Here is a 15,829-nt window from a genome sequence, read left to right as displayed (position 1 = left end):
TGATATGAAAATGGGCCTAACCCACACCAGATGAAGACATGACTCTATGGACTCATGTGATTTAAATGTGCTAAGATTTTTAACTTGTCCTCTGTTAGCTACAACAGTGGTTCTCTCACATTTAACACCAGGACCCACTTTTTAGAATGAGAATCTGTCAAGACCCACCAGAAGTGATGTCATGACCAGAAGTGACATCATCAAGCAGGAACATTTTTAACAGTCCTACACTGCAATCCTACCCACACTTACCCAGGAGTAAGTCCCATTGACTATCATTGTTCAGAGCATATACAGAGTAGCCTGTTCAAAGTACAGGTCTGTAACATGTCCCCAAATGCAGGCACATACCATGGTGGTATTAAGTCTAATAAAAATAAAATATGGAAGTGAATGGAGACCCACCTGAAATTGACTCACGACCCACCTAGTGGGTCACAGTCACCCACCCACAGTCTGAGAAACACTAAGCTACAAGCTAGTTAACACAAAGGGGTATGAGGCCTCATTAAAAGTGGCTATCTACTGTTTTTGATCCTTAACAACATTTATATGCTGTTATAAAAAGCCTTAACAACATTTATATGCTCACACAATTATGTAGCATAAAGCATAGGGGACACAGGACCTTGGGTTGCTTGCAGTAGCTGCGCTCCACCACCTTATCTTCTGCATCACCCACAGGAGTCCCAAGGGTGTTGCAAGATGACTATTGCAGCTTGCACTGAGCAACAAACTTCGGGTAGCAACAAAAGGATTTGTGGTGCCTTTCACCCTGACTCTGCTGCTACCTCTCTGCAGTCCACCACAGATGAAGCCACTCCAATTTGCTTCCCGCATGCTAAAATCGAACAGGAAGCAAATCAGAAGGCAGTACTGTCTCCTACTCTCTTATCTTTCTCCTTCTTCATAGTTGCTTTAGACAAACCAGGAACTTTGGAGAGCATGGTCCTAGCATTCCCAGTGCATTCCACACTTCTTGTTTTGTGTAAAGAGACAGTAGAAAGAAGGAGAAAAGAAAGGAGGCAGGAGGCAGGCTCAGTGAGCAGGTCCATCACCTTCCATTGCCCCTAGCACCACCAGCACCGGTTACTCAGCCAACCCAGCCAACTAAGCTATATGGGTCCACGGCACATACAGGGTGACCCCCAAAAAACAGAACCCATAAAAATTTGATTAAATCCTACAAAGGTCCAGTAAATTTCAAGAAACTTACTGGACTCAAACTTCAATCTGTGTACGATTATTCCCCAAAGTTTCAGTTATCTTGGTCGCTTTGCATAAAAGTCATGTTCTTTCCAAAATATGCTCCAAATGGCGTTGGAGGGAAACTTGCATACGTCATGCAAAATTGTCAACTACTCGAACACATTCCTCTTTGGGGATTTGCCTGATTTTTGCTGTGATTGCTGCTTTCAGTTCACCAATCGTTTGAGGGTTGTTCTGGTACACATTATCCTTGAGATACCCCCACAGATAAAAATCTGGGGGGTTCAAGTCCGGTGAGTGCTGCGCCCACTCAACGTCACACTTCCTGCTGATCAGTCTCTCCTGAAATTGCTCTCTCAGCCAGGCTAGGGAGTCATTTGATGTGTGTGGGATGGCCCCGTCTTGCTGGAACCACTGTTCATCTTGATCTATCCCTCTGCGTTGTCCTAGTGATGCCCAAAACTTCCTCAGCACTGCCACATAGCGCTCTGTATTCACTGTTTGAGGTCTCTCATTTTTGTCTTCATACCAATATGGACCGATAATGCCATTTTTAGAAATTGCTACCCATGCTGTGCACTTTGTTGAGTGTAATGGCTTCTGTAACACATCCTCCGATGCGGCTGTACCCCAATAAAAATTGTTTTTGCTATTAAGATGTCCTGATAGCAGAAAGTGCGCTTCGTCAGAGAACCAAACATGATCCAAGAAGTCTGGATTGTCTTCGATTGTGTCACAAAACTATTCACACATGGTTACGCGTTTTTCCATGTCCGCCTCCGTAAGTTTTTGCTTTATTTGGATCTGGTAAGGATACAAATGAAGATCTGATTTTAGAGCACGCCTCAAAGACTCTCGAGAGATTCCCAGCTCTTGACTGCGTCGTCGAAGATATTTCCTTGGGCTCCGCCTCACTCCCGTACAGCATCAATGTTCCTTTCTGTTCTAGCACTCACCCTCTGACCAGAATAAGTGTCCCTCAGACCTTTAGAATTAAGATTTTGCACAGTCCCATACTCTGAACTTCTGAACCCAGTCAAAAATTCTGCTTTTTGATGGAGCATGACGACACTGAAACTTTCTCCGAAAATTGGCTTGCACCACAGTGTATGATTTGTTGGCAAAATAGGCCTCCACGCAAAATGACTTTTCCTTGGTTGACCAAGACATATTGGGGAATATTATTGTTCCAATATTTCATGCACAAAGTCAACTTGTATACCCTGAAAGAAAAAAAGAAGAAAAATTAAAATTAACAGTTTTATTCAAAGATTTGTGGGTTCTGTGTTTTTTTGGTCACCCTGTATTGTACTGCAAGCGTTGCCCAAATACTGTCACCAACCCTACAGGCCAATCTTGTCAAATACTGGGGATTCCACATGCTGCCACCAGATTGAGATATTACTTTGGTAAGGATGAAATATAACAAAGTGTGTGTGCATAACAAGGGGTGTGTGTGCACGTGAAAACTTAGTCAAATTTTCCCACATTTATTTATAGATTATATCAAATCAAATGGCAAAGGAGGAGTGAAATATGTATAGAGAAGAATTCACTAACTATTCTATTTGTAAATCCTTAAATAAAAAATGTGGGTAGGCAGGATGAGTTCATAATAGAGAAAGAATGTGCATATCTGCAGAGTTACAAGGGCGTGATCGAGAACTGTGAATAATTCCACAATGATAACATTGTCAAAACTCTGTAATCCATGCATATTCACTTAGAATTTAATCCTGCTGAATTCAGTGGGACTTACTTCCAAGTAAGTGTGCACAGAATTGTAACCTGAAGTATTAACAGCTTAACTGAAAAGACAACTTTACTCATAATTGTTTGATTTTGAAAAAATAACGAAGAGTCTGGTCAGTGGTACCTTAAAGTCTAACAAATATAGGGTGTCAAAACATCTAAAACTTGAGGCCAAATTGGACTCTTTTAAAGTGTGTCCTACAATACATTTCTTAGTCTTCAAAGTTCCATGTTTTGTAGTTTTGGTGCTGCAGGCTACTGTTTGTCCTATTAATGTCCAAACTGCCAGGAAAAAAAATTGTAACTGTTTTCAAAGTGTCTTTAAATAACATTTGCATGCCATACTTATTTATTCAAATATTTTCCTAGGTTCGCTCAAACGTTATCAGGTTCAAAAATAGAGTTGCCAGGTTTTTTTTTGGTCCTGTGCCTTTAACAAAAGTCTGATGTATAGAAAGTTAGGAAGTGAACCTTTGCTGATGTGAAGAAAACAAAGTGTGGAGAAACTGTTCATTCACTAAGTTTTTGCATATCAGGTTGAGGTTAAGGACATGTGAGTAAGGCCAATAAAAAAAGTTGGCAGTCCTAACTAACCACATGTGGATTTTTCATCTTTTCATTTGGGGGTAGCAGTGAGGAAACTGGTTTTTGGTTTTGTTTTGAACTTCCAGAAGAGCCTCCAAAATATTTTCACTTGTGGTAGAATTTGGCAGAAAGGCTTGTGGTGTAGATTTTTTCTTAATGCGTATTTAAAGCAAGGTGGAAATCTTTACATGACATTGTTGTAACATACTTCCTGTACCACATGTGATGCCTCCCATTAATAGGATATCCCCCTAGATAGGACAGACAAGGATATTATTGACGTAACCATTGAGCATCAAACCAGAGAATAAACACGGTGCTTGCTCATCTTGAGCTGCTAACATGTGGATGCAGCTTTGGTTTGGTGAATCTCCACCCAGCCTCTTCCTGATATCTATTGTATATTTATGAGACCCTCATATCTTAACTGGATTCCTGACATACTAGAAGTAAATTGTATACTGAACCACTGTTGCACAAAGTTCATAATGTAGAATATTATACACAAGTGGGAGGAGAGATTGCAGACATTCAGGATGTTTCAGATTCAGAATTTCTCATAGCGTGGGAGCACTTGACAAGATGAGAAATTTAAACATGTTTCTCACTGAGGGTATAGAAGCTAATGTATTTAAGGAGTCAACATTCCAGATCCTTGAGTGCATTCAACAAGGCAAACTTCAGGTCACAAAAGCTTATACCTCATGAACTGCTCAGTTAATCTCTCACATAACTCTTTGCTGGAGTTGCTAACTTGCAAGAATTGCATTCATGCTAGTTGATCTCTACCCACAGTTATGTTTGAAGATGCACTAGGGTTGTGGAAGAATGCCAATGAAATACTGCTTGGGAGTCATTTAACCAGCATACCTTACTCTTAAACAAAACCCATGTATACAGATTTAGGAATAAGTTCTCATTTGGTTGCAGAATAAATTATCTGGATTAAATTTTTAAAAGAAAGGTGGGGATGAAGATTAGGATGCCACCACAGGTGCTATTTAACTGAGGGGTGGTGGTGGTGGTGGTGTGTATGTTGGTGGGAGCAGCAGATACTTGCCATCAGGTGGCATACTTTCTTAGGCAGCCCCTGAGTCAATGGATGGTGAAGATGAAGCCAGGATAGAATCTTCCTGGTGTCAAGGTAGTGATGGAACGGTGAGACTCCTGGAGCTCCATGTGCTGCTCCAATGATGAAGACACAACTCCACAGAAAACCCGCACAGCAACAACAATTTTTGTTGATACAGTTACAGCATGAATCCAGCAAACAATCAAGGAGGTGGAAAAGCTACACCCATGTATCAGACCATCCACAGTCCTCAAGGCTTGCATCAAGTCTTATTAAATATGCCAGAGTAGAACGTGTCCAATCGCTATATTATGAAACATCCCTGATGTGCAAAGGTATATTAAATTCTGAAGCAGACAATTAGGCAGTAGGCCAATTAGATACTTCATCTAGTTTACTGTTTGTATAATCTGATCTCCTTAGACAACAATGAGAAGCTAAATAACCTACATTTCCTAGACTGATTTGAAGCACCTATGAAATTCCCAGACTCATTTGTTTGTTTATCACATTTTTTACCGCCCTTCCTCCAAGGTGCTCAGGGTGGTGTGCATGCTTCCTCCCCTCCTTTTGTCCTCCCAATAACCCTGTGAAGTAGGTGAGGCAGGAGATAGTGAATGGCACACTTTCTTCTGTGAAGTTTTGGAAGGAAAATCAAGGGCACTTGCAACTAAATGGGCATGCCTTTCATATCTTGACAATATTTTGCATACTTAAGTAGTCTACACCTAGTATTTACGAGACACTCTATGCCAGTGGTTCTCACACATTTAGCACTAGGACCCACTTTTTAGATTGATAATCTGTCAGGGCCCACCAGAAGTGATGTCATAACCAGAAATGACATCATCAAGCAGGAAAATTTTGTACAATCCTGGGCTGCAATCCTACCCACACTTACCCAGGAGTAAGTCCCATTTACTATCATTGTGAAAAGAATATACATAATAGCTTGTCAAAAGTACAGATCTGTAACGTTTCCCCAAATGCAGTCACAAACTATGGTAGCATCCAGTCTAACAGATTAAAAATAAAATGTTGAAATGAATGGGGACCCACCTGAAATTGGCTCATGAGTGGGTCCCAACCCACAGTTTGAGAAACACTACTCTATGCATTGAGAAGATGAGGTAGTTGAATAGAACCTAGCAAAAGTGCTACGTACAGTAATACAGTAGTGCAGTGTAACTGCCAAAGTACAAGTGAACAGTAATACAGAATAAGGCCACAATCCCTGCACAAATACTAAGATGTAAACCTCATTGATTACGATGGGGCTTACTTCCGAGTAGTCATGCATAGGCTTGCGCTCACAGTCTCACATACGAATAGCATAGTCCATCCATGCTGTTTCACTGAGAAGTAAATTCATTTCTTCTCTTGCCCTTGCTGCCTGTTCTCCCTCACTTTTATTTCTTTGCATATACATTACAAACCATGTGTGCAGACATGCTTGAGTGTGCAAACACACACACTCCCGGCCCAATCCTATTCAACTTTCCAGCACCAGTGCAGCCACAATGCAGCCCCGAGACAAGGGAACAAATGTTCCCATACCTTGAGAAGACCACTGTGACTGCCTCCCCACCACAAGATGCAGTGCACACCCTATTGGCACAGCTCACTCACTCACAAAATGCATAGATCTCTGTGCTTTGATGGATTCTGTTTGCCATCTTTGCTCTAGATCTGTTCTGTGGGGGTTGTGCACTGCCTTGAAATATTATGGCAGTTTCCAAAAGTCAGTTTAATAATAATATTTAATAAATTATAGCTAGATGGACTGGCCTGCACAGATGCATCTCCCAAGCCTGTGCTGTCTACCTGGAAAATAAGCCCCAGTATAAAGAATAAGACTATTTCTATACCCCGTTTATTATTCCCCCCTTTCTGCAAAAGGACAATTCTCCCGCTTGGTTCTCATCCTTGTCCGGTGCAACAGTTGAGCTTGCCGCGTCCCTTGGTCTCCTTGGCAACCCCGGACCGCGTTCTGTTTCCATGGCAACACCGGCACTCGGCGTCTCCGTTGCCGCGGCAACCGCGACCTGGTGCCTCTTCCACTCTAGAAGGCTGCGGAGCTGTGCAGAGCGCCACCGAGACGAGTCCAGGCCTGAAATCTTTCACCCGAGAGTGTCGTTGGGGGGCATCAGAGGCGCGCATGCACCTTTCGCTTTGCTTGCGCTGGCAGGAGCTGCTGGGCGAGCGCTGGCTCTGTCTCGCTGCTCCTTGCCCCGGGTTTTGAGAGATGAGCGAGGAGAAGCCAAAGCTAAGACTAGAAGCTGCAATCCAGGTCAGTAAGCAGAGAGCCCATGAGAGGGGGGTAATTTGCACCCAGGCCCAGGGTCAGAAAGGGGACCCAAAAGAGGGGCCCAGAAATTTCCTGCCCACATGGGATGCTGGGTGTGCAGCTGCTGCAGCAACCAGAAGCCATATGTGCTGGGCCAAGGAATGCATTCATGACACTCCTGAACACAGTGTCAAATCTGGGAGGAAACTGGCCTGCTACAGTAGCTCTTAGGCTTGTGGACCTGCTTACCTTGAAGGAACTCAGGGACTCCGCTGTGGGACTGCAATTGCTGCAGAAGTAAGTTTGGGTGCACACAGGACTCTTCCCATTCTAGAGTGAGCCTGAATATGATGGTGCTAATTTTCTGCAATGATTTCCTATATTTTAAAACATTTTAGAGGGACTTAGGAGTGTGTTTGATTTTCCGTATTACTGTATCTAGCTGACAACAGCGCACAGGCAGGTAGACCTGGGCTCTGCATTGGGAAGCCCAGTTGACCGGGACTCCAAAGTCTATTCTGGTTGTTGCCACCTCCCCCCACCTTGTTTCACCCGCTCCCACTTTGTACCGCCTGATAAAATTCCTCTCAGAGGCCCCAAGTAAGCAAGCAGTTTTCTAATTCTTTCCCGTGACGGATTTCAGACCACATGTGCTAATACATGTTTGCCCACTCACATGTTCCGCTTCAGTGCAGAGAGCAAAAAGATTCCAAAAGATTCCCTTCAGCCAAGAGACAGACCTGGAAAGTAAAATGAATGAAAAATAAAATTAAACGTCTGTCTTTCGCACCCACCTCCCTTTCATTCATCTGAACTGGATCAGATATCATTTCTGGACCCTCCAAAAAGAACAGATAGCGCCTGATTTCTCTCAGTGAATTCCATTGATTGCAACTTCAGCGGTGTGTTCATTTCATCTTTTAGTGCAGTGGTTCTCACACATTTAGCACCAGGACCCACTTTTTAGAATGAGAATCTGTCAGGACCCACCAGAAGTGATGTCATGACTGGAAGTGACATCATCAAGCAGGAAAATTTTTCACAATCCTAGGCTGCAATCCTATCCACACTTACCCAGGAGTAAATCCCATTTACCATGATTGTTAAAAGAATATACATAGTAGCTTGTTAAAAGTGCAGGTCTGTAACATTTCCCCAAATGCAGTCACATACCATGGTAGCACCAAGTCTAATATATTAAAATTTAAATATTGAAATGAATGGGAACTCACCTGAAATTGGCTCATGACCTACCTAGTGGGTCCTGATCCACAGTTTGAGAAACACTGTTTTAGTGGGATAGTTGTAAGAGGAGTTTGTTTCAGAGGAATAAAATGCTAGTGTCAGATAAGTACACCACGTATTAAAGCAACAGAACAGATTTGCAGAAATCATTGCACCATACAAAATAATGCCGTTTCCTTTGGTTTTACAACAGAAACATGAATCACAGCCAGCCTGTTTAGTATTCTGATCCCCCTACACGCACACGCATTTAGCAAACTAAGGAGAGCTGTTGTCTGTGTGCACGTGAATTCTGCTGTAAGGGAAAATTTTGAAAATACTTTGTTTTTTGTTAAAAGTCCTTAGTTGAAGCTTTTCTTTATACAGTGGCTTCTTAAATGGTGTGTCTTTGGCATCTAGAGTTCTAGGTGGTAATAGTTTACTTATGTATCTGTATTGACATTTTAAATACACTAGAGGGCAGTAAAGTTTCAGAAACTGGAGTAAGAAACAAAAGACTACATGCATGTAGTAGACTGCTTGGGAGATGACCAATCAGATACATCACAGTATACAGTCCTATGTATGAATTTTAGCCAAATGTAAATCCCACTATTTAATGGGACTTACTCCTGAGTACTTGTGTTTAGAATTCAGCCTTAGATTCTAATCCTGGACACATGTATTTGGAAATAAACCCCACTGAACACAGTGAGACTTTCTTCTGAGAAAAATCTATGACCCTGGGTTGCCCACATTTCAGAGCCTCCCCCCTCCAGGAATGTAGCTGAGAAGGAAATTGAACATCAGGCCCTTTCCACTGGAGTGGTATGTCATCCAAAGGATTGCATGGGTGCTTCATCTGAAATGTTTTTCAAAGGATGTTATTTGAGAGAAAAAACATCAGGCTCAGCAGGAGGCAAATAATAATAAAAATAATAATGAATAAAATAAAATAAAAATTTTTAAAGAAAATATTGCTTTTCTGCTGGGTGATGTTAATGTGCAGTTGCCCATAAGTAATATCAAAAGAAGGAAGAGAGTCTCATGAACTGAAAACATATGTCATGTGCACAGCAAATACAGCATTGTGAATTCTGTACAAAATTCAGAAATTGAAAACTAGAACAGTACACAATTCCTACTGTGTCAGCTTCCCATCAGAAACAAAACCAGGGAATTCAGAATACCAAAATCTGGGGAGAAATCTGGAGAATTTTGTAAGCAATCCTACTTTAAGTTGCATGTCCAAAAACACTGTTTTGTGTGGGAAAACAATGGATGTCCTTTATTTCTTCAGCTGGTTTTTCCCCGCATCACTGTGTTTTGGTGTTACTTGAAATGGATTTGATATTGTTCAAATGATCTCATTTGTCTTTAGACCTGCTGCCTGAGAGTAGTGGAATGTAAGTTTATTACAGGTCTTGTCACTCCTCTGTGGACCATTTTGTACTTTTGTAAAGTGTTACACTTATTGGTGGGCAGTGCTTTCCTACCCGTGTGTGTGTGTGTGTGTGTGTGTGTGTGTGTGTGTGGACAGTGTCAGCTGACATGCAGATACAGTGCTTCTTGAGTGGTTGCTAATTCCACAGCTGCCCCAGCTGTGCTGACATCACTAGCTGCAGAGGGAGTAACTATCTCCATGGGTCCTATTCAGCGCCTCCATGCTACAGCTGCAACCCATTAGACAGCCAAAGTGTTTTAATCAATGCCTTTGCTGATAGGTGGCCTGAATGTTACAGTTATGTGATTGGAATTTTTGCAAGTCTTGCAGTTTTCATGCTCGCATGTGGCATCTGTTGTTTTAAAAGGGAAAAACATTAAAATGGTTTAGAGGGGATGGACAAGTTGTTAAAGGCCCATGATCACCTTATGAAACCACATTGCTCTGAAATATTTTTTACCCACTACTATTAGGGCTGGTGCCTTCTGATCTCTCTCTCTTTCTCTCTCTGCCTGTGAGAATGGTATTTATAGATAACATTATGCTGAATATTTTATACAGTATTCTGCCTTTGTTCCATCATGGCACTCACAGGGCAGCATATATGATATTCTCAGGTAAGGCCCATTCAGGCAGGGCAGCCCAGAGAGAGGGCTAGTGGGGGATTTTGCCCTGGATCCATACAATACAAGAGGCTCTTTGCTGTGGTTTGCCCCTGCCCCAGCCCTGCTATATTGCTCATCGAAATTCTTCTGATTGTGTTTAACATTTTCATTATAAAGACAGCATGATATACTGGAAAGTAGGTTGACGTAGGGCACAATCCTAACCAACTTTCCATTGCTGGCATAGCTGTGCCAGTGGGGCATGTGCTGCATCCTACAGTTGGGAGGCAGTCATGGAAGCCTCCTCATGGTGGGGCAATGTTTGTTCCCTTACCTTGGAGTTGCATTGCCCTTTTGTCAGTGCTGGAAAATTGGTTAGGATTGCAACCACAGACTCTTAGCATGTGATTGTGATATAATGGAATTCGTCCCCAACCTTGAGGAAGTCAATATTATACAGAGTTGTTCGTGAAACAAAATAGATACTAACTTGCTAATGTGGTTGTTTAAAACACTGCAATCCAAACAAGGTTGCAATCCTAACCACACTTTCCTGAGAGTAAGCCCCACTGAACAAAATAGGACTTACTTCTGAGTAGACCTGGTTAGGATTGTGCCGTAATGTGCATACAGTCTGGAAAAGAACAGATTAGGGCTGGAATGTGAGGCAGTGAGAGCAGAGAACATAACCCTTCCCTTTTCTTCTTCTTCTTGCACAGCCCAGCCTGGTTTAAATGGCTGGGTTGACTAGGGGTTGGCAGGATGTGCATTTGAATGCATATGTGAAGACAACAACAACAAAAGGGGAGGTGAACAAAAGGTGTTGCCAGTGCTTCTCTGAAGTGGTGAAGGAAGCAGGGCACACACAGGCATGGGGGGGCAGTGATGGTGGCAGGATGGTGGCAGGAGGTGTCTCTTCAGGCACTGTGTCCTCCTGGGTTGAGACCGGAAGACAGCTGATCATCACAGAAAGAATTCCAGGCCTTGGTAAAGAGTTCAACAGAGAGTGAATGCCAGCTAAGATTTCCAGTCAAGATGCCGCAATAATTTTCCGTGGTAGTTGTAACAGATAGAGGCCTAAGACTGGTGTGAAGTAAGACCTTAAGGGAGGACTCTTAAGTGAGTGAATCTTGAGTCCTTGGGTATGTTCCCTTTTGGGGGTAAGCCTCTGATGCCTGAGCGGCTCTACTCAGACCTGTGCCAGATCCAATGAGACCTGGAAGGGGGATAGGATATTGGTGGCAGCGCCGCTGATATTGCCCCTTCTGGATCTTGTTCCACTCCGTCTCCTCCCCCTTCCTGCCCTGTTCTGCCCTCTCCCTGCCTCCCTCCCACCCCACTACCACAACAAATTACTGGCACCAGAGGTTGTGGGGGAACTGCTGGTGTGCTGCCGTGACCACTCACCCCTGCAACAGCAACCCAGCTTTACAATACAGTGTGTTATCGTTTGTGACAGCTGTAGAGGACCTTACTGTGCCCAAACATTATAGAACTGACAAGCAGGTTTAGGAGGAAACACGAAAAGTTCAGTCTTGGACTTATCAGCTGGATCCAAAGAGCTATGTTTGGCAAGTAAACCCTTGCCTGTAACCCTTGGGCTGTAAACATTTTCATCACAATGAGCATCTCACCCACTTGTGGCAAAAATGAGACCCAGCCTTCCTCCTGAGTTTGAAGCTGGGAAAGACAGGTGGGTATAATCTCCACAGATGCCTGTGCTTCTGAGGTTCTCCAAATACCTTGGAAGCACAGTGCAATTACCTTTAGAGCCCTGTGCTTGGAACTGGAGAGGAGAGTGAAGAGTTGTTCATGACCTCGTGCTGTACTCTGAGGGCCTCTGCAGGACATCGGCTCAATGTCAGATTAGAGAAAAGACTCCACCTTTTCTACTTACAGATGGGCAGGATTCTGGCAATCATGCATTTTGAGTGGTTATCAAGGCCAGCAAACATTTGTGGACCTCTGAACAAGTTGGAGAACTTGCATGACCTCTATGGGGGTGTATACTTTTCTTTTTTTTGAATAGCACACCTGCATGCAATATTGCAAGGAGCTTTTGAAACTCCCCACAGTTTTAAAAGCAGCTTATTGTGCAGCATGGGAGACTGTCATTCAAGGTACCAATGCCCAAAGGCCATTGTGGGATTGAAGCAAGTTTGCAATTGCAGTGTGAGACATCCAACCGAATATCAGAAAGGCAATGGGAGATGCAGAACTAGGTTTTAAGTTAAAACTATTTCAGCAGAGACAGGAAAAGCCCTTGATATTATTTTCCTCAAGTTTATAAAATAAGCAATGTTTTGACTCCTTGAAGTTTGCAGGTTTCAAGTGGTAAACAACTGCATTTAGAATCAGGCATGACTGTAACTATATCCTGAGACCATCTAGATGCCAGTTGTAAGCTTTTGCTGTGATTTTTCTTAGCAATTGTTTGACTGAATGCCATGTGCATCTTCACAGCTATCTGTGTGTTCACTCTATCAGTGTGGAGGCAGAAGATTAAAAAACAAATGATTTGGTGGCTGTAAAAGTAATTTACTTGTGGGTTTCCAACACAGGTAGAATATTTTTTCTTTAGTTGATCTTGCTCAGATTTCACAACATTGTTCTCCTGCAGTTCAATACAGTATTTAAGATGAAGACAGAGCGTAACAACGGTGGAGCCTGGGGACATCTGCCCTGGGTGCTACACCAAGGGGGGCACAATTTTTTCCTACGGATACTGGGGACCCACTTTAAAAACATTTTAAAAGTAAAGGAAAAAACCAGTCACTTTTGCAGACTCCAGCAACTCACATGTCTGTGCAAGTGTCTGCTCCACTGAGCTTGGCTCACTGGCTCCTTCCACCCTCCTTCTGATAGAGACTCCCTTGCCAAACACAAAGAGGAGGAGGCCCCCTTCTCCTCTGGGAGAACCCGGAAGTGTCATTATGACAAACATATGATGTCATGATGACGCTGCCTCAGCTCTGCAGCCCCTGGGTACACCTCTAGATGTATGTATAAGAACCAGATCCCATCTCCTCTCATGGATAGGTGCAATGCCTTGGCTGTGCAGTAAATGACTATTCAGATATTCATGTAAGACACTGGTTGCCATATTTTCCTGCTACTGCATATCAGGTTGTCTGCAACCAAACCATCCTTCAACCCCTCAGGTGCTGGAATGCTCAAGTTTATCTGCACAGTGTCCCTTGTTGATTTCTTCTGCCATTGCCTGATGCAGGGGAGAGGTTTTTTTCCATGACACTACCCAGGCTGTGAAACTCCTTATCCAAGGAGATCCACTCTGTCCCTTTAGTGTTTGCCTTTCGCCACATTTTTGTTCAGGGCAGTTTTAAATCATACCTGATTTTATATTGCTGACTGTTCTCTACATGTGTAGCGTTTATCAGTTTTTTATTTTGAATATTTTAAAATTAATTCTTATATTTCTTTTTCACTTCAGTGTATTGTCCTCACTATCTTGTTACTATTATGCATGTATCTCCCATACATACATACTTCCTTGTCTTGGGCTATTCATGTGGCTTCTTGAAAGCCAGAAGTAAAGCTGAATGTGTGTGTAATTTCATCCATACCTCCTCCCAACACACACACACACACACAACTCCACAACTCTAAGGAGAAGACAGGAGCAGGGAGTTTGAAGAGAGAGAGGATAGGATCCGGCACATGCCATGGCTGCCAGATCCACACCCTTCTGCCTCCTCCCCACCCCTGTTTCTCCCCCTCCCTGCCCGGTTTTGCCTCCTCCTTGCCCACCTCCCATCCCACTGCTGCCTTATCTTGTCTAGCAGGCATGGCAGGGTCCATTGGTGGGGTTGTGGCAGCGCTTGCAAAAAGGCTGCTGACAGAGTGCTACGTGCTCTATCAGCAGCCATTTTATGACAGCAGGACTCTGAATGCAACAGCCCTTGCATTATTTTCAGAAACAGAATGTGCTACACGGAGGTGGTTCAGACAAATCCTAAGGCATTTGTTCCCTGCAGACTGTAGAAGGCACTGTTGTTGCATTTTTATCTAGCTTTAGCTTTGTTGGCATGGCAACAACTGTTTTTTAGTTTTTCCCTATGCCTAAAGTAGGAGTTCCTATATCTTCTAGTCTAGTTGAAGCCAGGCAAGTTGGACACATGTGTGAGTTGGGCAATAGGATAAGAAGATACCAAAGGCAGAAATGGTTCACCCAATCCAATCAAAAGGGAAGCCACATCTGACCTCACACAACATTATTTGTTGTAGCACAGGGGTGTCCAAAGTTTTTGGCAGGAGGGCTACATCATCTCTCTGACATTGTGTTGGGGGCTGGGGAAAGAAAGAATTAATTTACATTTAAAATTTGACTACATTTACATAAGTATACATAAATAACTATATTAAAGATGAACTTATATGAATGAATGAAGGTCTTGCAATAGCTCAAGGCCTATAAAAGGCCTTGCACAAAGCAAGGCTGGCCTTTCCTTTGCTGCTACTACTGCATCACAGACGTGAAACAGCAAGCAGTGGAGGAAGCCCTCATCCACAGCTTACGCGAGAGGTCAAACAGTCGCCCTCACGCTGACAGCAGTTGCATCAGGCCCATGCAGGCTCCAACAAATCTCTAGGGGCCAGAGGCTCATTGGATACTGGGGGCTCCCTGAGGGCCGCATTGAGAGACCTCGAGGGCCGCATGCGGCCCCAGGGCCAGGGTTTGGGCATCCCTGTTCTATCATAAGGTCCTGATGAGACTCTCCACCAGAGGGGGAACAAGGTGGGGGGAGCAAGTACCCACCCAGACATGTAACCCGACTCCACTCTCCTGGACCTCTGTGGTAACTTGAAGAAAAGGCACTTTTCATATTCTCAGAGTGCTTTTCTTTGTTATCAATTTCTATATACAAAAAGCAGCGATATATAAAGGTTGCTTCCCCTTGGTACACTTTGCTTTGTATTTTGGATGGGAGGATTAATTTGAAATATAGTATTGCTTGTCTTACAGAAGTTTAGCATGTGAGACAAAATCTGCCCTCAACCAGAAATGCACTTTTCCTCAACCCAACACTCTAAACCTTTCCTTTTGGGTGCAACCTTCAGCCTGCGTAATGTGGCCAGTAAGTGAAATGGACACCAAGTCACAGATACAAGTTTGTTTTCTATTGGCTTGAGTTACATTTCCCAATTTTCTAGCAGTATCTTAATTGCAGAAAAAGATTCCAAATCTACAGCAGCAGCAACAAAAAACCGTATTCTGACAGCAAAAATACTGAATGATGAAACTGTTATATTAAATAGTGCAATGATAGAAAATTGAGTTTTGAAACTTTTTCCTTCTTACAAAGCATTTAAAGGTGGACCTCAATATCACCAGTGAGTCAAATCAGTGGATACCAAATCAGTGGATACTGAGGTCCCACCTGTACCTCTGTTACAGGCCTTCTAGAGATTTTCTGAACACCACGACATAGCTTTGCAACTGGCTTGTTTTCTGGTTTGTTTTCTGGTTCATTCAATGTCTTAGAAACATGTATAGTTTATTAAGGTTTTATTAATTACAGCCCAGTATTTGTAACAGCTTTATTTTTGCATAGTCGTACACAAAGGATAAAGTCAGTGATCATGTAGAGTCAGGTGCATTTAATATCTCATGCTTTCATGCATCAGGACCA

The 15,829-nt window shown here is 43.0% G+C and overlaps 1 protein-coding gene across 1 annotated transcript in view; it reads left to right on the top strand.

The window, feature by feature from the left end:
• Positions 1–6,863: 6,863 nt before the first annotated feature.
• CROCC2 (ciliary rootlet coiled-coil, rootletin family member 2) overlaps positions 6,864–15,829 on the top strand; it is a 105,613-nt gene continuing 96,647 nt past the window's right edge. The window contains exon 1 of the mRNA XM_066621670.1: positions 6,864–6,908. Coding sequence (XP_066477767.1) covers positions 6,864–6,908 — 45 coding nt within the window. The remainder of the gene's footprint in view (positions 6,909–15,829) is intronic.

This window comes from Tiliqua scincoides, chromosome 3 (genome assembly GCF_035046505.1).
Source record: "Tiliqua scincoides isolate rTilSci1 chromosome 3, rTilSci1.hap2, whole genome shotgun sequence".
Taxonomy (NCBI): Eukaryota; Metazoa; Chordata; class Lepidosauria; order Squamata; family Scincidae; genus Tiliqua; species Tiliqua scincoides.
The sequence above is the reverse complement of the archived record's forward strand: the minus strand, read 5'-3'. Positions and strand labels throughout refer to the sequence as shown.